Source organism: Pelmatolapia mariae, linkage group LG23 (genome assembly GCF_036321145.2).
Source record: "Pelmatolapia mariae isolate MD_Pm_ZW linkage group LG23, Pm_UMD_F_2, whole genome shotgun sequence".
Taxonomy (NCBI): domain Eukaryota; kingdom Metazoa; phylum Chordata; class Actinopteri; order Cichliformes; family Cichlidae; genus Pelmatolapia; species Pelmatolapia mariae.
Genome location: NC_086246.1, coordinates 49,391,222 through 49,413,548, shown reverse-complemented (window position 1 = coordinate 49,413,548; position 22,327 = coordinate 49,391,222). Strand labels below are relative to the sequence as shown.

Here is a 22,327-nt window from a genome sequence, read left to right as displayed (position 1 = left end):
TATGAGATAAAGGAGAACAACAGCCTGATACCTGCAGGCCTGACAACAGGAGATGTATCACTCCTGTAACACCTGTAACATTCAGCAGTCGCCTCATTGTTCTGACACACACAACAAAACTATTGACTACACTACACACTAACTACACACTAACTACACAAGATTTGTGCTAAACGTCGCAAATCTCTCACATCTCAAAACACCGCCGTCACTCCTAAAACTTCCCCCCGTTTCTTAACAACTAAATGCCATGTTGCCATATCATTTTTTGATTGGTCCATGGTACATTTTTCCACCAATAGGAAAGGGTGGGGGGGTTTTTTTTGGTTTTGTTTTTGCTCACAGGTGGAGAGCGCTTTCGAGCATTTTCCTTCTAAAACGCCGTTTTTACCGTTTCTTCCTGCAGTAAATATAAACAACGATAGTATTCAGGAAGAAAACTAAACATTGCAGATATTTTTATCATAACTCTGGTTTTACGTGGCCTATCAACACAATTTAAAAACTGGTATAAAGTCCACACTTTTTCCGTCAGTTGTTCCGTCTGTCCTGCTCACATCTCCAATGGTTGTACACGTTGTCATTAACGTGGCTTCACTCCACATCAGCCACGCGGCTTTGCTAGCTAAAACACCGGTGTCGGCACATAAGGACGCTGTCATAGCCTGTCAACCACGTTGATTAGCTGCGTATATACGAATGTGAATCGCATCATTGGCTGAACTATGGGATAAGGTGGCATCGTTCTAATCCCATACGGGAGCAGCCAGTCACTTACTGACTAACACTGCAAAACAGAATTGTTAAAGTTTTCATTTTAATTTCAATTCAGGTTAGATTTTTTTTTCTGTGCGCAGAGACCGTGCCAGCAGTGCGCAATTGCGCACGCGCGCAGCTTAGAGGGAACATTGGATGGGATATACCACGGACAGCCTGCAAATGCATCACAGGGGCTGTTCAAATTAAACTGTGCAGTTATTTTAGTAGAAACAGACATGAACTGTTCTCAGGTCACAAGAACCATAATCCTTCCAACATATATAAAAGCACCACAAATGGGGATGTCCAACTTTTGATTTTTTTGTCTTTTCCCCCTCCTTATCTCATTTTCAAAGAAAGAATGAGATTTCATTAGTAACCACGTTTTTCCTTCCCTCAGGCTACCTATGCATATATGAAAGCAGCCTACCTCAGTATGCTGACTAAGGATGATTGCCTAACCTTTGGGGAGACAGCACTTAGTCTGTTCAGGTAGGAATTAAGACGCTGCTGAAATTACTCACAGCAATCACAGCGAAGCAGAGATGACTCACTGTGAAAGTATCAATAATGTCATAATAGTATCTTCCCCAAAGAGCCTGTCCTTGGTAAATAATATGAGCTAATATTTAAGAATACTCTATAAGGTGTATCAGATGAGTAATATGACAGAAATTAAACTGGTGTTTTTGACATTAAACTCTTTTTGTGTCACAGATAATCTAATTCTTTATGATAAAACACACCATTAACGGTGCTCCATGATAAAACATTTGATTAGACTGTTGGGCTTTTAAAACTGTCTGGAGGATATGTAATTACTAAATGCATCTCATATTTCAGGCAGGTGCCAGGGCTTAAGCAGAAAATAGCAGGAAAGTCTTTACCAACGGAGAAGTTTGCTATCAGGAAAGCCCGCCGCTACCTGGCAGAAAATCCCGTACCTCTTCCTGCTCCTCCGCTGGTGAGTACTGGATGACGCCATCTTTCATGTTGCCCAGCTTTACCTGTAAATTAAATTAAAGTAAAGCCAAAGACTTTATTTGACATTTGCCTCCTATTTACCCTGTGGGGCAGCACTGTAAAATGTGAATGTACTGGTTCAGCCAATCAGAATGGACAGTTCATATGTGTGACTCATAGCTCAGACAGCTGTGGTATTCTATCCACAGACTTTATATAATAGGTGAACTTGTGAACTATAATTTTGAAACCTCAACTTTGTAATTTTGGTTGTTTTCATATTTGCTTGACCTGACTGAGACTGCACATTCATACAAGTAGTGACGTATGAATCAGAAGTTAGTCACTCCCTAAATCAATCTGCTGTGTCATCTATTCTACCCTAAATAGGATCATAATTTACTAAATAAACATTACGCCGTGTCAAATAAGCGCTGAAACTAGTAACTGACCATAGCAGCATTAGCAAAGAGGTAATCGAGGGTTGTTATTTCATTGACGTCTCTTCTTTTTGAGGTGTAACCCTCGGACTGTCTCACTGCCTCATTCAGTTGCTGCCGTTGTGGCTGCCAAGTGAAGGTGGTAAATGGTAAATGGCCTGTATTTGTATAGCGCTTTACTTGGTGGTGGTTCTTAAAAAGAAAAAACTGATGCCCCACACACACTTTTCATCTGTCATTGAAATCATGCCAGTCTTAAAACCAGATCCAAGGTTAGCGCAGTAGCACTGGCAGCTGTTTACTTTCCCCAGGAAACAAAAATCACATATACTTTGTCTTTTTTTCACTTCATATTTTTCACCTGGTTCTCCATGAATCAACTGCAGTGGCTCTGTGTCCCACCAGTGGGGCACATTGCACAGTTAAGGTAGCATGGATCTGTTTTGAATGGCTGAACCTGCCAATGCCACAGCAGTTTGCACATCTGTGCCCATAGTGCTAGTGCTAAAGGTGATTATCCCGAGGTTCACTGCAGAGAAAATGCTTTTTTTCGTTGACCTGTAGTAAAAGATTATTATTGATTGTTGCCCGTGCATGATTTGTGCATATGTTTGTCTGTCTTCTAGGAGATGATGTACATCTGGAACGGTTATACAGTCATTGGAAAACACAAAGACTTAACTGAAGGCATGCTGAAAACACTGGATGAGGCACAGGCTCAACTTGAAAGTCTACCAAGTATGTAAATCCATTAAGCACATTCACAAAGATAATTCTGATTAAAATGAATGCTATATTACAGAAATTAATCCAAACATATTAGAGACGGGTGTTGATGTAGATATAATTGAGATTGTTTGTTCAGAATGACCCAGTCTGTCTTCTGTTTGGTGCCGACTTTTAGGAACAGAGTTCTCCATAGATGATCAGTGTTTGCTGAGCCTCCTGAAGGGACTGTGTCTCAAACACTTGGGTCACCACGAGGAGGCAGAGCACTACTTTACCCTCGTCCTCTGCAAGTAAGACCCTTTCCTCAAAGTGCTTCAGTTACAGAGTCGTCTGATTCAGTCTTTCAGTTGTGTTCTGGTGAAAACAGGTTGACATTTGATTTTTGTTCTCGTCTTCAGTGAAACTCAGATAAAGTATGACCACTACCTGGTACCCAATGCCCTGCTGGAACACGGCCTGCTGTGTCTGCAGCAAGGCAGAAAAGATGACGCTATCAAACTGCTAGAAACAGCAAAGTAAGTCTTTGAACCAGCAAAGCATATTTAAGTCATCTGTACTTAGTAGAATATGTATAAATCAGATACTCAGTGTAATCGAGTGTTAACAGTACATTATGCAGTCATGTGAAAAAGAACGCTTTTCACAGTATGCTCCATGATTCATTAGCTGGTAGCACCAATAACTGAATTGAATGGCAGCGTAACTAAGGGAAGGTTCAGGGTCACCCGATTCAGTCCTAAAAATAAGCTTTATCAAAAAGGAAAGTTTTAAGCGTGGTCTCAAAGTAAAGAAGGTGTCTGTTTCCCAAATCCAAACTGGAGCTGATTTCACAGAAGACGCCTGAAAGCTGAACGCTTTCCTGTTTATTTGTTTAATATGGATGTTGAAGGACGTAGGCTGGTCAAAAACGACTCCAACATTCCTCGCGGTGTTACGGGAGGACCAGGTAATGCCATCCAGAGTTTAAACACCATATTTCTAAGATTTATGCCCATGTGCAATAAACTTTGTTTTATCTGAATTTGAAAGCGGGCAATTAGAGGTCACCCAAACCTTTATGTTTTTAAAGCATGCCTGCACTTTAACTAACTGTTGTGTGTCATCTGGCTTCATGGATAGGTAACGCTGGGTATCATCTGCATAGCAATGAAAATGTGCAATGCCTTCTAATAATAAGGACTAAGGGAAGCATGTATAATGTAAATGGGATTAATACTGGTCCCAGCACAGAAGCCTGTGGAGCCTCCATAATTACCTTTATTGTGTGAAGATGACTCCCCATTGCAAAACAAGCTTAAATCATCACCCCTGGCCTCCACCACCGTGCTTGACAGTTGATATGGGGTGTGCTGATATGCTGTGTATGGTCTTGTCTGTCCAAAGGATATCCTTGTAATTTATTCAGACCACAAACCTAAGTCGTGCTGCCACGCTCTACCTCCTGGCAATTCTTCCAAACAAACCATACTTCTTCAATCTTTAATTGTACTGTGATGAACTTTGTCACTAAACATGCTGAGACTCTCTCAGCATTGCATTGTCTGACTTTGGGGTGCTTTTCCTGGGCTTTTCCATGAGACACTTGAATGCTCCAGGTCACACTTGCTGATGATCAATTAATCTGTTTGATTAGGAACATCTAGTCATCTATATGACTACGTAGAGTCCAGCCAAAATGTTCATTTTTACATGACTGTACATATGAAACCTTTCATTAAGAATCTCCACTTTTGATGTTTTGAAATACGTCTTCCATTCATCTTCGTGGTTTCACTCAGTTTTGAGTGTTTTAGAATACGAGATAAAGTTTACTCGACTTTGCTATAAACTTCGGATTTCACGGGTTCAGCTTGAACTTTCTTGATCCTCTTTCATTTCTGTTTCAGGCAAAATTACAAAAACTACTCGATGGAATCACGGACACACTTTCGTATACAGGCTGCTTTGCACAAGGCCAAAGGCAGCGGGGAGAACGGTATCCATGTGCCCTCCAGCCCATAACAAACAGAGGACGGCACACTAAGGAGAGACAGCATTTGTCTCCTACAGTCTCATCATGCCAACACACAGACCAGGACAGAATGGAGACTAATTATGAAATGTGCCTATATTTATGAAACATTGCTTCTAGCAGGGTCGTCTGTCTAGCACTGTGGCCACCTGTAAGTGGTGCACTGGAGTACAAAACACAATCAGATTTATTTGGTGTATATTCTAAGTTGCCTCTGCTAATACCCCGAGGGTAAAACATTCCCGGTGCAGGGTACTGAGTCTGCGATTTGATGGAGACAAACAACCTTTACAGAAATGACTGACACTAGCTTCTCCAAGTCATTTGATCTGGCTGCTGCAGAGTTTCCCATTTTTTGTGTAGAATATAAATGAGCGATTATTTAAAAATAAAAATGACACACAGTGATGTTTTGTTAAGTCCCTGAGAACTAGGAGATTCCTTGTAATTGGTTACTGATCAGCAATATAATCAAAAATGATATGTTGTTTAAATTTTTACACTACACTTTGGTTTATTCTGTTTGTCAGAGAGAGTGAGTGTTTTATTGCGCATTTTCCTTTTTTCCCCTTTTTCTGAAACATATTACATCAGTGGTAGACGCACATGTATTTTGTGAGATAGCTCTCTCTGAGTCTCCCTTTGAAAAGATGATCAAATCTAAAATCTTGTTTTATTTATAGTTGCATTTTATGGCTTTTTGCACAGAGCTTTGGAAGTCAGCCAGATATGCAACCTCTCCAGAGTAAAAGAAAAAAAATGCCTCTAAGACTTCCTCTAAGACATTTATATACTGTAAATGGCACCTTTTACACAAATTGTCCTGTTTTAAGAGGACAGATGAATGTGTCTTTTAGAAAGGCAGACTCCCTTCTTTTCTCCTCCTGGTGTGTGGGACGGCCTCCAGCAGTACTTGAGCTCGAACAAATGGGCCTTTCACAGCGAGCGGCGAAGTGCTGCGTGCTTGTCCGCCTGCTGCATCTTTAGTAGGTGAAGGAGCTCAGAAGCATCGCAACCACCACAGTCTTCCTGCTTCAGGATCATCTTCTGCTGCTCTTGTATATTACATGCTTGCCCAGAAACATCTATTGAAGCACTTGGACGTTGTAATCACATCCTGTATATAGTAATCTGGTTATGGATAAATAGGGGTCACCTCTAACATGGTTGGTGGTTAGGTTATTGGAAAGGTTGTGTACTTGCAATAGTGAGTTTAAAAAAGAAATAAACCTGAACTCACATGTTGTCTCAAGTGATGGAATTAGAGCAGTAGAGCACTGTTGTTTTATTCATGATTAGAGTTAGGTTTAGGATTTAAGATGGCTTGGAGTTCTTTTTTTCTAATGGTGAAGGAAATGCATTCTTATTGTTCTAACAGCAGCTGCTCTCCAGAATATTCCCCAAACCACTCATGTTTTACTTTCAAATAACATTATTTTCATTTTTTGCCCTTTGGGTTTACAACTGCAGTCAAATTCTAACTAATGTAGTGGCATTATCTGCATATTTTACTGGGCATGGCTACCAAAATTACGGAATGACATTCCTGTACATACTGAATGTTTCCGTTGTAATTTAAAATGATGAAAAGCAACTACAAATCCAATTTTGTGTTGTCTGGTTTTTCCTTTTAGTCATTTAAGCATAACAGCATAACAAAACAGAGTTTACAGAGTGAAGTGGTGTTAGTTACAGAACAAAGTACTTGATTGTACATCTGTTGCCCTTATATAATCTAATCTGTTAGATAAAGTCATCTTATTTTGTTGAAGTGTGAGACTCTGGCAGTCAGGGATACGAAAACAAGGACTATTATAACACGTCATAATTTATCGAAAACAAAGAGAATTTTAAATATATATATTTTTAATTTTAAATATTTAAATATCCAGCCGCAAGAAAAACTAAAAAGTGGGTGATCAAGTACTACTTTGTGGTCAGCAAGAGGAATAACACAAATACACTTACAAAGCTATCACAAAGGCTGTGTTTATGTTTTTAGCGAAGGGCAATTTGATCTGATTGGCTGCTTAAAAGAGCCTACTCAAAGTAGGTAACAGCTCATTGGTTCTTTTTCAGCGGGGCGGTGCTTTGTGTTGCTACATCACCAGCTTTCGTTGTTCGGCTGCTGTCTGCAAACTGGAAAGTCCCCTTCAGACATAGAGGTCCGCGTCAGGAAAACTGCTGTTAGCGTTGTGATTTGCATTGAGGGGTATTGAATTTTCCTTCCCTTCGATGCGTCAATAAACATACAATTCTAGCTGTTTCAGCTCTGAATTTATTTATTTATTTTTAGCTAAGCGATTAGATGTTCCCTTTCGAATGCTAGCTGGTGTTAGCAGGCTAGCTCTTTGTGTGGCTAGCAGCTAGCCGAGCGATGTTTTGTTGTTGTTAAACTGGGCAGCCCTCCTGTCGTCTGGGAAGGAGAATCATCAGCTGTGTATGGAAAAAACGCCCCATCGACGCCTTTTTCTCCTCTCCCATTGTCTGTGAAAGTGACCCTTGAAATTAGTAAAGCGAAGACGACAGAGGGGAGAGTTTGATTGAAGAGGGAGGAGATGGGAAACTGTCTGAAATCTCCCACATCGGATGACATTTCTTTGCTACATGAATCTCAGTCGGACCGGGCCAGCTACGGAGATGGTGCTGATCCCGATCAGGAGCCACCGCCCCCCTATCAGGTAACTTTCACCAACAGTTTCAGGGAAAATGAGCTCGTAGATATGTTTTGTCATGAGCAAAATTCATGAAATACCTGAAGCGTGGACAATGTCTGATATTGTGTGACAGGTTCGGCCCAAAAACGTCTGCCTTTATGCAGCTGAAGGCAAGATCAGCTGTTTACAGATCCAACATCACCCTTGGGCGGCAGAACGACTCAGTGACCCTGTCCCTTCATAGCATTGACACTAATCCGCTTTGTTCTGTCCGATGGTCCTGCCTCTGTCCGTCAATTCCCTGAAGTCATATCTTGATTCAGGCTTCACTGATACAATAGCAGCACGGCTTGCTCATTCAGAAACCCTGAACCAAATCATTTAGGCTCATGTAAGTCAGCACATAAATCTGTTATGGCCTGTGGTACACATTAACAGTGAACTTGAAACAGAGCCCAGTTCTCCATGTGTAGGAGAATTATGACTTGGTGACTTTCATAACTTTACTGCTTCTTTTGACTAATCTCCTTCAGGGCAACAACTTTGTATGATGACCTTATTTCCTGAATTAGATCATCCACAAACAGACCAGGCCATGCTGTAACTGTAAATATGATGCACGGTGTTACTCATCTTTCCTTTGTAATTTCTCTATAATACAGACCAGCAAGTTCAATGTTAAGAGGCAGCTGGTATGTGTTATGTAAGCCTTGGCAGACAGTTTGCTGTTACTAGGTTAAGCCGTGCCTTATCTGTAGATTTAAGATAAGGATTTTTCTAAAGCATGGGAAACTAAAGGTGACATCAGGTCGGTACAGAAGGAGAGCTTGTGTTGTAGGACGCTACATAATGTAATGTTATATTCAGGCAAGCATGTTTTATTTTCATCACACTAGGGGTGAAAACCTAAAGGAGAGACTTTGCCAAGTTGTCCTAACATTTAAAAAGAAAAATTAACATCAAGGGCTTTCTAGCTGGATCTTGAAAAGTAATGTTTTTGAAATTAATGTGAATATACAAACACGAACACTGATTATTGGTGCATTATTTGAAGATCTAATTGAGCTTCATCAGGAAATCTTTAGGCAAATTTTGTTTTTTATAGATCTTCATATGAATTGGTAAAACTACAATGAATTTTGTACATTTGGTGTTAAAAACAAAAGAGGGGAATGTACAAAATAACAAAGGAGCTTTTGCCATTACTTTTGCCCAAAAGTAATGGTTAGCACATTTGTCTAACAAGCTAAAGATCCCTGGTTTGTTTCTGGGAGAAGACCCTGTTCCCTTTTGGGGTTGCATGAAGAGCATCTGTTTCCCGCTATGGCAAGTAGCTTCCTATCAGACAACCAGAATTGGGACATGGAAACTTGGCCCAAACACATTGAACCTCTCATTTATAAGCTTTGTCATTTCTTAGACACTGTGTTCGAGTCGGTCAATATTATATTTGGACAGGTTGAGTATTTTTCCCCTGTTCATGTCCTTGTGTGAGCTCTGTCCAGCATACACCAGTGTGTAATTAGGTCAGCGCAGTCAGCTGTGTTATCATAGATGATGAATGTTGTAATAAACCACACAATCTTTGCTAGGGGCCCTCTGGAAGAGCTCTCACTAAGCTTTCAGTGTTGTTCAGCAAGTCTGCGTGCAGTGTGTTTATACTGGCAGAGTTTCTCAAGAGGGTTAACTAACTAGTTAAAGCCTCCTTATAAAGAACTCTTTCAGAACAGCCAGCTTCTCCCTGGTGACCACAGTAATCGGCACCTTCACCACACGTTTTTTTTGTTCGGCATCAACATGCTTTGGGAATTTGTGGTGGAACGGGTATTAAATTCTCCCAAATGCTCCATTTAAAATTTAATTTGTTGCATTTGTGAAAGCTTTCACATGCTGCTGAGTGCAAATGTGTACTCTGGATACTGCCTGGAGGTCTGTCCTCCATACAGAGGGTGAGATTTGCAAGTCATGGTGCAAAACTTGATGCTGGCAGTGGCAACAGTGAAATCCAAAACAAGGACAATATGAGCTATAGCTGTGCTTATGCTACAAAATGAATCAGAAAGGGAAGCTTTTGTGTAGTTGTCAAATAAGCATTGACAAGGATTTATTTAATCAATGAAAAGCAATCTGTCACACTGGAACTGTTGTTGATGGCTCTAATGTAATTAAATGTTGAATTGTGTTGCCTTCTATCATTTTTATATGTGGGCCATACTCGAGACATAACAATCTAATCAGCACACTTTGGTTAGGATGCCCACTGAAGCCCTTAAATTGAAAAACAGGAAATGATTAATGGATTTGTCTCCAATTTAAGATTCGTTAACACTTCATTTCTGCCTGTAGCTTAAGTTATACCTAGCCTGAGTAAATATTTATTAATCAATGTTTACATAAGGTTTTAGCCAACCTGGAAACTGTAAATAGTGCCCAAGCACATCTGTAACGAATACAACATTTTATAAGTGCATACCACTCTTCAGATGTTTCCCCATCGATTCTAAACAACCTCTTGAGGTTGTCTGCATGTTAAAACTGATTGGATCATGAATGCTCTGTATCCACAGACAGCAAGGCAAGGCAAGTTTATTTATATAGCACAATTCAACAACAAGGTGATTCAAAGTGCTTTACAGAGACATTAAAAACAAAAACAAATAAAAAGCACGATTTAAAATTGATTAAGACAAGCAAACAAACAAACAAACAAACAAACAAACAAACAAACAAACAAAACAGTATTTAAAATCAAAAATCAAAACAGTAGATAAAATCAGAACAATAGATAAAATCAGAACAGTAGATAAAGTCAGTAGTTAAGATGTAAGTTTTGAAATTTAAGCTTAAAAGTGTGGATTTGGTGCTTTATTCAAAAGCAGCTGAGAACAGGTGAGTCTTCAACCTGGATTTAAATAAACTGAGTGTTTCAGCTGATCTGAGGCTTTCTGGGAGTTTGTTCCAGATATATGGAGCATAAAAGCTGAATGCAGCTTCTCCGTGTTTGGTTCTGACTCTGGGAACTGATAAAAAACCGGATCCAGATGACCTGAGGGATCTGGAAGGTTCAGCAGCAGTGATTTCCAAAGTCCAGAACTGGCTCTGTCGACTGTATGGTGGCAGCCTGCATTTGGGGCTGTTGAAGAACTTCGTGGCTTATGAAGACAGTGCACAGATCTGACATTCACAACTCCATATGTGGACACCTCACATAGATGCTATAGATAACCATGAAATGGTTAAGATACCGTTATAATCCTTTTTCAGGGAATTTTGTTTTTTTGTTTGTTTTTATTCCGATTCCTCTCTCTCAAGTTACCTCTGGGGTATAATGTTGTGGCTAATTTTTGCAAAATCCTTGTAAAGAGGGATGAGGGATTTATTTTTATTATTGTTACATTACACATACAGATGGAACCCCTCCCCCTCCAAAAAAACCAAACAAAACAACAACAACAACAACAAAATAAAAAAGACCCCAAATACCTTTAGTAAGATGTTGACCCACCACATGTGACAAGAACAAATTCACTCTACTTTAGCAATTTCACAAGTCCCTAGAGCTCTGTTGGTGGGACGTTACACATTTCCTTTAAATTACATTCCAAAAACATTGTCACTTGTACTTGACCTTTGTCGGGTGACTAAGTTAGATTTTGTTTGCACGTTTTGATCCAAAACATGCTCAGTCATTTAGTGTTTGTGTATAAAATTATAGTTAGAAATCCAGGGATCCGGTGATCCTTGTTAGCAAACATTTGGCAATAGCGGGGAGGAAGAACTTCAATTTAACATGAAGAGGCTGATGGCTGAGCCAGACTCATGGAGGGGCAGACATGTGCCATGATTGGTTGGGAGGTGAGAGGAAGAATGCTATTGGATGCACTAATCAACGTTTATTTACAGCTGCAAGAAGGGTGTAGAATATGACACCGACATACAGACCAAATCTCACCAGTCCCTGCTTCTCCACAGACACTCAGGCCACAGGTGAAAAATAAAAAACTTTTGTCCTGCATTACATCCAACCGTAAATATTTATGAACAGCGATAAGTGATGGCAGGCTTACACTTTGGTGTATCAGGATCGCGCCTCTGCTTTTCGTAGGCGATGTGATTTTGTTGTCTTGATCAGGTGGTTGCCTCCAGCTAGCAGGGGAGCTGTTTCACTGCCGAGTGTGGCCGGAATGAGAGTTAACACCTCCAAGTCTAAGTCCATGGTTCTCACATAGAAAAGGCTGGAGTCTCCACTTTGGGTCAGGGACAAGTCGCTGCCCTAAGTGGAGGATTTTAAGTATTTTTGGGTCTTGTTCTCGAGTGACAGGAATGGGGGATTGACGGATTGGGGTTGCATATGCAGTGATGTGGATGTGGTATCCGTCCATTGTGATGAAGAGAGCTGGACATAAAAGCAAAGGAGTTGAGCTACATCTTTATCCTCACCTATGGTCACAAGCAAGGTAGTGATCGGAAGAACGAGGTTGAGGATACAAACGGTGAAAATGAGCTTTCTAGGAAGAGCCTGCCCTCTTCCTTAGAATTAGGGTGAAGAGTTCAGTCATTTGTGAAGCGCTTGGAGTAGAGCCAGTTGAGGTCTTTCTGGCATCTGGCTAGGATGCCTCCTGGGTGAGGTGTTCCAGGCATTTCCTTCTGGGAGGAGGCCCCAGACTGAACCCAGGACATGCTACAGAAATTGTGTCTCTTGGGTGTCTTAAGAATGTCCCTGTGCTCCCCGGATGAGCTGTAGGAGGTGGTTGGAGAGAGGGAGGTCTGGGTTTCTTTGCCTAGGCTGCTGCCCCTGTGACCTGACTCTGGATGAGCAACTCCTGTATACTTCCCTCACTCTTTCAAATGCCACCAGAAATAGTTATGAAGTAGTGACGCTACTGAGTCAAATTGTTTGGAGCAGTATTGCAAAAGGATACATTAAGGTATAAATTGTCCCACACCCATTAAATTTCCTTATGTTTGCCTTATTTCAGATCGTTTAGGATAAGGAAATACTCCTAGTATAATATTATTTTAAAGGCCAAATGTAAGAATTTGCAGTCTGTGCTGTCACTGGCTATAGATGGGCGATGGATGGATTTAGAAAGCTAAGTAGGTGACATGAGTCCTGTGAGCCGGCCACTTAGCCTAGCATACCATTAAAATTCTTGTCAAAACAAAACGAGTCATTGTGTGTTTGCGTCAGTTGTTTTTATAAACTGGGAAACAAAGGAGGGAGGTGTAGTTCAGTGTGTGGTCTTAATATTGGGCTGTAGCTGTAAGCTTATGCCTGCGTATTTGTGTGCAGACGGGCGTATTGCAGACAGTGTGTGTGTGTGTGTGTCGACTGTGGTGATTTGGACAGCAGCTGGCGAGACAGGAGCTGACTCATCTCGGTGGGACTGGACCACAGGAGATAAGGCACCCCTGTGTGTTTTTGGGGGGGGGGTTGTGCATATGTGTGTGCACTCTCGGCTCCCTGATATTGCTGTAACACCAGAGTGTCCTGATAGAAGCAGTGACAAGTGTTTTTATTGATCACATTTAGTCTGGCCTATATCCTACTTTCAGCTTGTTTCATAGCTAAATCTTATTGGCTGAGACACTTTGCAGACTTTGAAATTTTCACTCTTTGTTGTTGCAGTTATGATAAATTTTAGTGTTTTTTGTATAAAATCATGTCAACGATCTCAGGTTTTAATTTGTCACCCATCTCTGTCTGAAAATCTAATGCAGGTGATATATTTCTGTCTTCAGTCTGTCAGCACAGGGGGGTAAAAGAGGATCGGAAACATGTCAAATAAGCACCAGTCATAAAGTTTCTCCTGATGAGGTTTTAATATGCTCTCTCACTGTAGTAGATACACAAGAGGAGCACAGTCGATCAACCAGCTGCATTGCTGTTGGGGTGAGAGGGCTCGCCAGCAGTTTGCTTTAAACACAGTGTGCTCAGCCAGATTGCTTTGGTGGCTTTGTTTCTAATTGGCCTTCAAATGTGATGGAGCCGAGAAAAAATAAGAAATGAAAACTGAAAAGTATTTTTCTGAATGATTTTGGTACATGTAGTAGAATATTGTATATTTATTTATTTATTTTTGAAAGTATATTATAATGTCCCAGACTACATTCACGAACATGCTAAGAAAAGTGTGCATGTGTTGTAGTCGAGGAAGACAGGGAAAATTGTGTAACTTCTTCATTGAGTCCAGATAATGGTAATGAGCTGGACAGATGAGCTGAACTTTAGGTCCTCGGCCTTAATCAAAGGTAAGGGTTAGATTACTTCATTCTTACATGATGTTGATCTTTAGCCTTGTAAGGCTCACTGATTACCTACATTTTGTCCTAATATGGTAACAGAAACATTGGGGGCGTGGAGAGAACAGTGCTGACAAGCGTGTTATTGTACTGCAGGTCAGTGACATAGACGTGGGCTTTGCCTCCAACACAGAGCTTATCACAGAGCCCTGACTCAGCTACAAGTAAATTCTTTTGTTCTCTTCACGACTTCATCCAAAAGTTTAGTTCTCATTTTCCTCGGACTGAAAACTGAGAGCCGAGCTACAAGTAATGATGATCAGATGGCTCGGGGGGGTTTGATTAGTATATTACAAAGGCATAACGAATGCTCATACAGGACTTTAAATTGTGGTACAAACTGTGTGTTTAAAGATGGGTGTCGCCAACATGACATCACCCATTAGTTTGTAAAGCTGAGTATTTTTGCCTTGAATGTGTTTGTCTTTAGAAACCAGACGTGTCAAGCTGACTGGGGCAGTTTTTGCCGAGAAACTGCTTTTTCGTCCCTTTTGACACTAACGGGGACATCATTTATATGAATTAACATCCAGTTGTATTCATTAAGACCTGAAACTAATTTTTGATACGTGTATTCAGCCAGAGTCATTACCCCAGTTAGCCATTAGAAAGATTTAAGGCACTTTTTTTTTAATTGGCTAATGCTGCTCTAGGTCTGCAAGTGTATAGCTGCTAGTTAAAATGGTAATGAAGGGTGTTTGTTTTAGTTAACTTAGTTTTTCCCCTTCATATTGGCATTTCGTTTTATTATCTCATATGTTTGGGTTTTTCCTTTTCTTTTTGGGGATGTGTTTAATATTAGTTATAATGCCATTGGCCAGCATCGGTGGATCAACTTCCTGCTTTGATGAGGTCATTTACCGGTGTCGGCACACTTTGAGTCTGTCCTGTTATCGCACCACAAAACACATCCTGTGATGCTAAAGCGCATCATTCGGCCCCCGTTATTGTTCTTGCTGCCGGTGTGCATGCTGCCCTGCGTTGTGTGCATGCTGCCCTGCGTTGTGTGCATGCTGCCCTGCGTTGTGTGCATGCTGCCCTGCGTTGTGTGCATGCTGCCCTGCGTTGTGTGCATGCTGCCCTGCGTTGTGTGCATGCTGCCCTGCGTTGTGTGCATGCTGCCCTGCGTTGTGTGCAAGTGTCTACAGGTCTCGTTCAGAGATAGTGTTACTTTGCAGGGCACAGAAGGAGAGCTAAGATTTCAGAGACTGCAAACGTTTCATGTTTCAGGTGTTGCTTCCCTTACAGCTTGATGCAGGATGCAGATAGCCCCCCCCAGCTGATTTCTTTTGGAAACCTTCCACTTATTGTGTGCATCTGCTTCCCCTACTTGCTACCATCACCTTGATTCCTGCTCATCATTAGCAGCCTGAGCCTGGCAGGCTGACAGTCGCTGCTGTAGCTGCTGTGTGCTTGGCTCAGCAACCTACAGCATGCTTGGCAGAGAGAACCAAGGTCCGCCTCCCCCTCATTAGTTCCCCTTTCACCCTTTTGGTACCACTGAGGTCACTTAATAAACAGTTGTCAGCCCAGCTGACATATGACAACAATTACACTGCTGACCATTGCACAGTTGAGGACCCTAAACACACACAGTGCAGCTGCTGCTACCCCCCCCCCCCCCCCCCCCCCCGAAGAGGCCCCGTCTGCAGCTTTTATTATCGCTGCCTGGCTTTTAGAGTTGGCTAAAAAAAATGGCTGTCAGAGGAGGAACAGACAGCCTCGACTACTAAAATTATGCTGACTCATGGGTTAAATGTTGCTGAGAGACTGAGAGGCTAGCTAGCATCTGCATTTGTCCCATTAAAACTCTTTAGCTTTAAAAGTTAGCATTTCAAATCAGCATTTCAAACAAATTAAAAAGTAGACTGCTTGTGTGTGTCTGTGTGTTCCCTCTCATGCTTAAAAAAACCCAAAAAACAATCTCGCCCCTGAAGGTGCATTTACAATACCTTTGACACTTCTTTGACTTCTTACAGAGGGCTTTTCCAGGCATCATCTGTTTAATCGAATATGTTGTTGTCCACTTTCCAGCTATGATTTTAATTGGGTGGACTACATATGAAAAGAAATAGAAAGCACAGTGGGTAATGTCATTGGAAATGTGCATTTATAAGAAAGTCAGTGTCTTGCACTAAAGAAAGGATTAGTATGAAGAACAAAACTGTGAAACCTGTAGAAACCACAGCTTTGTATGATACCAATCATGGTTTGTTTAATTCATATTGTGACAGAAAGACACTACACTACCCACAATCCTGAATTTAAACAGTGATATTCCTGATTGGTGGAGATCGCTGTTACCATGGAAATGTCAGAAACTGGTAGAGCGGTGATTGAGGTCAGGAACAAGCACTGTACAGTACTGATAACTAAGCTATCATTTACATACACACACAACATGAACTACAAAATCTTTCTGTTCTGTTTTTAACAACACTACAGTAATAAAAAGGATTTTCAAAGGTTTTTTTGTTTTGTTTTATTTTTTGATCCTGAACACATTTAGTTATGGCCATGATTTGCTTTGTGGCTGGTTGGTTTGGTTTAAAGCTTGAAAGTCTTTATATAAATATTTTCTGAAATATTCTGTTGTCAGGATAAACTCAGAGCTGAGTAAGAAGGCTGCACGGTTATGCTGCGTTCAGATACCTCAGAGTTCAGGAGTGTCGTCACTCTGAACCTGGCACATTCAGTGCCGCCATCTTGGATGGCTAACTCGGGGTATGTTGGTCTGCTCCGAGCTTCTAATGGTGAATTTCTGGTACTGTGGTTGTGTCTGTTTGTGGAGGTATTCAGGTATGCTGAGGGGTTTTCAAGCTACACAAACGTGATTGTGTGCAGCACGTAGTTTGATGTGAATGACGCTGGAACAGGAAATGAAGTAACATCACTGTTAGAAAATAACATTATATTGCACTGTAAGGATAGTCAGAATACAGTGCATGCTTTGGTGTGACGATATTGTGCCTCTCATGTTTGCTTTGACTCTGTAATACTGAAACCTGTTCACTTTGACTTGCTGTTACTTTGATGACGCATTAATCTTTCACTTATGTGGTTTTCCAGGCCAGTGTTTAAAAAGACCAAAGAAAAGAAAAGAAACCCATCCCAGACATAATGACAGACTTTTCATTTCACACTTCTCTCGACTGAGACTGCTTTGATGTTTGAGTCAGAAAATTATTAGCTAGAAATATGAGCTGCTTTAAATTGGCATTAAAAAAACTGCTAATGCTCAAAGCCCAAATGGATTTGTTTCCTCCTGGGATCCTTATTTGTTAGGCAAATGTGTAAACCGCTGCATCAGTTAGAAATACTGTTAAATAAATAAAGTTACTTTTAATGACGTGAACTAGAACAACAGTAAGATTTCCCATCGCATGTTGGTATCGGCTGCAGTGGCTTATGGGTGTGGGGAAACACTACCATCTACTGCCTGAAATCATTAGCTTACAGCATGTCTAGACATCCAGGCCTAATAGACTGCTTTAGATACTGACAATGGATATTGTGAGGATGTGAGTCTTATTTTGGGCCGGCTTCTCGACAGTGACAGTTATATATTAGGAGAGTTTGTTGGATTGTGAGATTGTTGCACTCGAGTACTTTGATTTTGTAGAGGACTAAAGTGAAGCAACCCGTCTGCTCGTTAAGCTGAGGGATTTTATGTGATAAGCCTCATCGGTGTTGTACTGGCAGAGTTTATTTTTATGTCCCGGCTCACATAATAGGTTTGTGCCATAATCAGGAGTTTTTCTTCTTTCCTTTTTGAAAGTGAGAAGACCCAAATCTTCCTTTGTTAAAGTAAATCCAGCACAAATATAGCCTGCTGAGAGATTCGGTGACGATATCCTCTCAAACAATACTTTTTTTTTTAAAAGGCCAACTTTGAGGTGTATTTTTCAGACGTTTGCACTTAGTGTTTCTCATCAATTCTTCCCCTGCCACAGCTTTCATGTTACAGATTTTGTAAAGTAGACTTACTCAACAGTTGTTAAGCCTCTTTATGTTGTCTCTTTTCTTTCTGCAGGAGCAAATCCATGTGCCTGTCTACCATCCGACGCCCAGCCAAACCCGACTGGTCACGCAGCTGACCGAAGAGGAGCAGATCCGAATCGCTCAACGCATCGGGCTTATCCAGCACCTCCCAAAGGGCGTGTATGACCCGGGAAGGGATGGATCCGAGAAGAAGATCAGAGAGTGAGTAGAAGCTCTGAGTGGGGAAACACAAACACTGCTTCACTGTAATTCTGTGTTTTAAACAAGAGTTACATACATTTCAAACAGGAGTTTATTCACCGAATTACTGCTTGTTTTTCCACACAGCTTCATGTTGGCACATTCCACTAAAATTTACAATATAATAAATTTAACTTATTAGCATGAAAACATTGCTTTGATACAGAGATGTGTAGTTATAGTACAGCACAAACCTTGATATTTTTTGGGGGGGGGAGCCGCCCACTTTGATTTTAGGTGGGTTGGATAAGTAAAACTCTCCTTTCTGTCTATGCAAAGGAGTTTGTTTTGTTTTGGGTTTTTTTGCCATTTTTTCTTTCATTGGTTAGTGCAGCAGTCGAATTACAGCAACGCTGGGAGAGAGCGAGAGGAAGTCATGCAGCGAGTGGTTGTGGGTTGGACTCAAATCTGGCCGCTGCACTCCAGCTGTGTGGCATGTGGTCGCCTTAGTTAAAGTGGCACCCAGTGTAAAGAAGTTTTACTACACTTTTAGATATCTGAATATGATAACTGCAATTTCAACAGTATGTCTGTTTGTCTACATGATAAAGAAATGCTGCTATAGTAAACTAAAGAAGTCTGTCAGCTTGAGCATTTGGGCTTAAATTGTAAGAATACATGTGTAAAATGACAGAACGCGCTCTCATTGCCCAGACTGTCCTGTAATTATTATCAGAGGCAGTTCTAGTTTCAAACTTTTAGGGGGGCTCAGCTGCCAATCATAATCTCAGCAGTGCCTTGTAATTAATATTAATGCAATGTGCTGTTTGCAACTGTAATCAGCCCTTTTGACATTTGCAAACCTCAATTCAGTTGGATAAACTTTACAGTTTTACCTTCAAAAGCAACGTAATTACCGTATTTTTCGGACCATAAGGCGCACTGTCAATTTTTGAGGAAATTAAAGGATTTTAAGTGCGCCTTAGTCTGAAAAATACGGTAGTTGGATGACCTATTGTAGTGTCTAAGAACAGACACTGCAATAGATCCTCTCTCTCCATCCTCCTCACTTGACTAGAAACTAGAAAATGACAAAGATATAATCTTATAATAATTATTATAAGAGCATCGACAACAGTACAGCACACTGCTTAGTTATCTAAAATGAATGAATGAATCAGTGAATGTGGGTGAAACAGAAGCTGCAGCTTTATCATTTTTGGTAAATTTGATCACATGTCCACTCTTACCTGTTTCTTTTTGCTCTCTGTCCTCCTCTGTCTTTGTGCCGTCACCCAAAAGTTAAATGTTCCAGTGAATAAAAGACATGAACTGCTAATGATCAGTTTATAGCAATATTCAAACTGAATACAAGCTGCTGTGGGACATAGACAGGTTGACATTTTGACTTGCAGTCACCTGGATTTGGAGCTCTGTCAGCTTCAGGTCCCAAAGTCAAACGAACACTGAGAGTTTAAACTGACTAAATTCTTTCATCTTTAATAAAATGATCAGCGTTGCTGCTTTACCAGGTGTAACTATGAAGTTTAACATCCAGGCATCCATGAAAACAGGATTTATTACATTTAACGGAGTTAGAAGTTAGCAGGAAGTTAGCGGGAAGTTAGCTCGCTAGTTTCCACCTAAACATGATATAGCATGTTCTGACTGAGAGATTAATTTTTTAGATCAAACGTTTTGAATTATATAATTATTTTTTATCTCAAAAATGTCATATTATTTATTCTGCATTTTATTTTATTCCAAATTCCAGGGACGTGCCTTTAAATTGAGAAGTAATCCATTATCATAGTTGAAGGTCTGTCTGTGTATTTTTTGTTTTTTACTTGTTTTGTTGTTTCCTGTGTAGCTGTGCTGTTCAACCAATGACTAGTGTGTTTTTAATAAGAGAAATTTTGTTCACCCTTGCAGGTGTGTCATCTGTATGATGGACTTTGTCTACGGAGACCCGATCCGGTTCCTGCCCTGCATGCACATCTACCACATGGACTGTATCGATGACTGGCTGATGAGATCCTTCACCTGCCCCTCGTGCATGGAGCCTGTGGATGCTGCACTGCTTTCCTCCTACGAGACCAACTGACACAAAACCCCTTTGGACTAAACCGACACGCACAAACACATGTATACGCTCACACACACACGGACATGAATTATGCATAAAAATGAAAATACACACAACACTTCCATCTTTGCTGTATCCTGGATTAGTAAGATGGCGATTATAAAAGCAGTGATTATGTTAAAGATGTACAATGAATTCTGTGTGGGTGTGCGTAAGTGTTTGTCTATTTGTGTGTGCACAATTTCCTCAGTTGGCCTGCTGGACAGGATTACATCTGGGAAAGGACTGGAAGAATGAAGGATTTTTTGTGGTATGGACAAGCAGGGCTGAGGAAAGACGACAGAGAGGGTGGTGGAATGCACAGGGGCGTTGTAACGGGACATCGAAGGCAATGGATGGTGGATTCATCGTTACGGTTCAGAAACTTTATCAAGGTCTGGTTTTAAATTTGCGATACACGCACCTTCTTCCTTAACTTTGGGCGCGGTGATTGGAATGAGCCTGAGAGAGACTGCAGGACTGCTCACACCTGATTACTGTAACGCCACGCTGCAGGACGGAGGAGAGAGGACTTCCGAATCCTTCAGAAATGCTGCCAGATGCCTCTCTGTCAAAACTGCTGCAGAAGAGCTATTGCAGAAGCAGATATGTGATTTTAACAGACTGCCAGAGATGGACATCAGACTTTAGACTGCTAACTTACGATTTATTCTGCACACGTACCAGAGGCCTGTTCTCAGACGGGCCTCGAGTCGTCTCTGTACAGACGTTTCCTGAGAAAAATGAGATCAGTAGCTCGGTGGATTCACTGTCCGGTGACTTTGTGAAGTCTGTTTGTTTTGTCAGTCAGCATAAGGGCTCTGTTAACCAGTGTTTGCCACCAACACAGACATGACTAAAGGAAGTGCAGTGTGTGCTGATGTAATGGGCTGTGGTAGAGTTTTGCTGTTAAGGTCTTGACTTCTTATTCAGTGAGATGTCACATTATTGGCCAAAGCACAAGTAGACCAGTTAACAAACCATAAATACACACTAGACATTTGCACTTCCTAATCAGACCAGAGACAAGAGGACCACATGCAGCTGTAATTATGTGAATGTAAAGTATCTGATTTGCTTTATGTGCATCCTCTTTACCACTGCAGTGATTTGTAATGAAAGCCACTGTCTCTGTGGAGCGGGAGCAGAGTACTTAATTTATTACAGACATTAACCAAACTACTGAATTAATTCCAAGGATTGTGTCCCTGTTCTTTGTGCTGAAGACAAAATTAAAACGTAGACAAGGTTGGGCTTTTTTAATGTGCTTGGAAAATCAACTTCCTGTCCTCCAAAACAGGCGGTGAAAGAGTGTGATGTGGTCATAATGATGGAGTATGCAGTTATGTTTGGTTTCAGTTTAGAAATGTTCGGTTTCTATGCATTTGTATTCTCATTTTCTTGGCGTCGAGTTGAGTCCTCTGTACAGGATTTCTTTGCCGCATTATAAAATGTCCATTGCCCAAGTCACCAGGTTTACAATAAAAGCACAAAGAAGTACAACATTTTCTTTGATAGTGTCCTTCCCCAGCTAACGTTAGCATGTGAGTGAGTCTGTAAATGTACATCCTGCAGAAAATGGTCGATATTTAAGCTCCCCTTGCATACAGATCTCTGTGATCTGTGAATGCTTTTCAAGGCCCTTTGTGTTTTGCAAAATTTGGTGGGTGGGCAGGTCGGTGGCAGTCAGTACCTTAGTTTTTGCACAGTACTGTCATGTACGTAACTCTTTATGTTGTAAATTGTCCATCATTAAGGTGGAACTCTATGGCCTTAGGTTACACATAAGTGAAGGGTTGATATCTGTTGCTAAAATGTGAGCACAGGCGGTAATAGGCAGACTGCAAGTGCTGCTGCTGAGCTGTCAGACATTGTACATGTCATGTAATGAAGACTACAGGAGGTGTATCAGAAAATGTCCCAGTACATTGTCACAAACTAATAAATGAACTGTGTGTGTATCGTGGTTCTTTGGTTTCCTCCTGGCTCTTAAGCACGTTTCGATCTGCGGCTCCTTGCAGTGGAAAAGCAGATGACACATATCCTCTGGTTTCAGTATGAACTTGATCACACCCAAGTGCAGCTGACCAATAACTGTGGTTATGAATGTGCCATCGTAACTCATTCATCTTCCGTTTTCCACCAACACTAGTCTGGT

The 22,327-nt window shown here is 41.0% G+C and overlaps 2 protein-coding genes across 2 annotated transcripts in view; both read left to right on the top strand.

Moving 5' to 3' along the window:
- ttc39a (tetratricopeptide repeat domain 39A) overlaps positions 1-6,508 on the top strand; it is a 28,510-nt gene extending 22,002 nt beyond the window's left edge. Inside the window, exons 13-18 of the mRNA XM_063467796.1 lie at positions 1,160-1,251; positions 1,603-1,723; positions 2,789-2,900; positions 3,067-3,181; positions 3,290-3,406; positions 4,778-6,508. Coding sequence (XP_063323866.1) covers positions 1,160-1,251; positions 1,603-1,723; positions 2,789-2,900; positions 3,067-3,181; positions 3,290-3,406; positions 4,778-4,892 — 672 coding nt within the window. The 3' untranslated portion in view covers positions 4,893-6,508. The remainder of the gene's footprint in view (positions 1-1,159; positions 1,252-1,602; positions 1,724-2,788; positions 2,901-3,066; positions 3,182-3,289; positions 3,407-4,777) is intronic.
- A 531-nt stretch (positions 6,509-7,039) lies between these two features.
- On the top strand, positions 7,040-22,130 carry rnf11b (ring finger protein 11b). The gene is made up of 3 exons (XM_063467797.1): positions 7,040-7,583; positions 17,896-18,065; positions 19,977-22,130. The coding sequence occupies exons 1-3, from the start codon at positions 7,461-7,463 to the stop codon at positions 20,146-20,148; spliced, it is 465 nt and encodes a 154-aa protein (XP_063323867.1). The 5' UTR covers positions 7,040-7,460; the 3' UTR covers positions 20,149-22,130.
- The last annotated feature ends 197 nt before the right edge of the window (positions 22,131-22,327 follow it).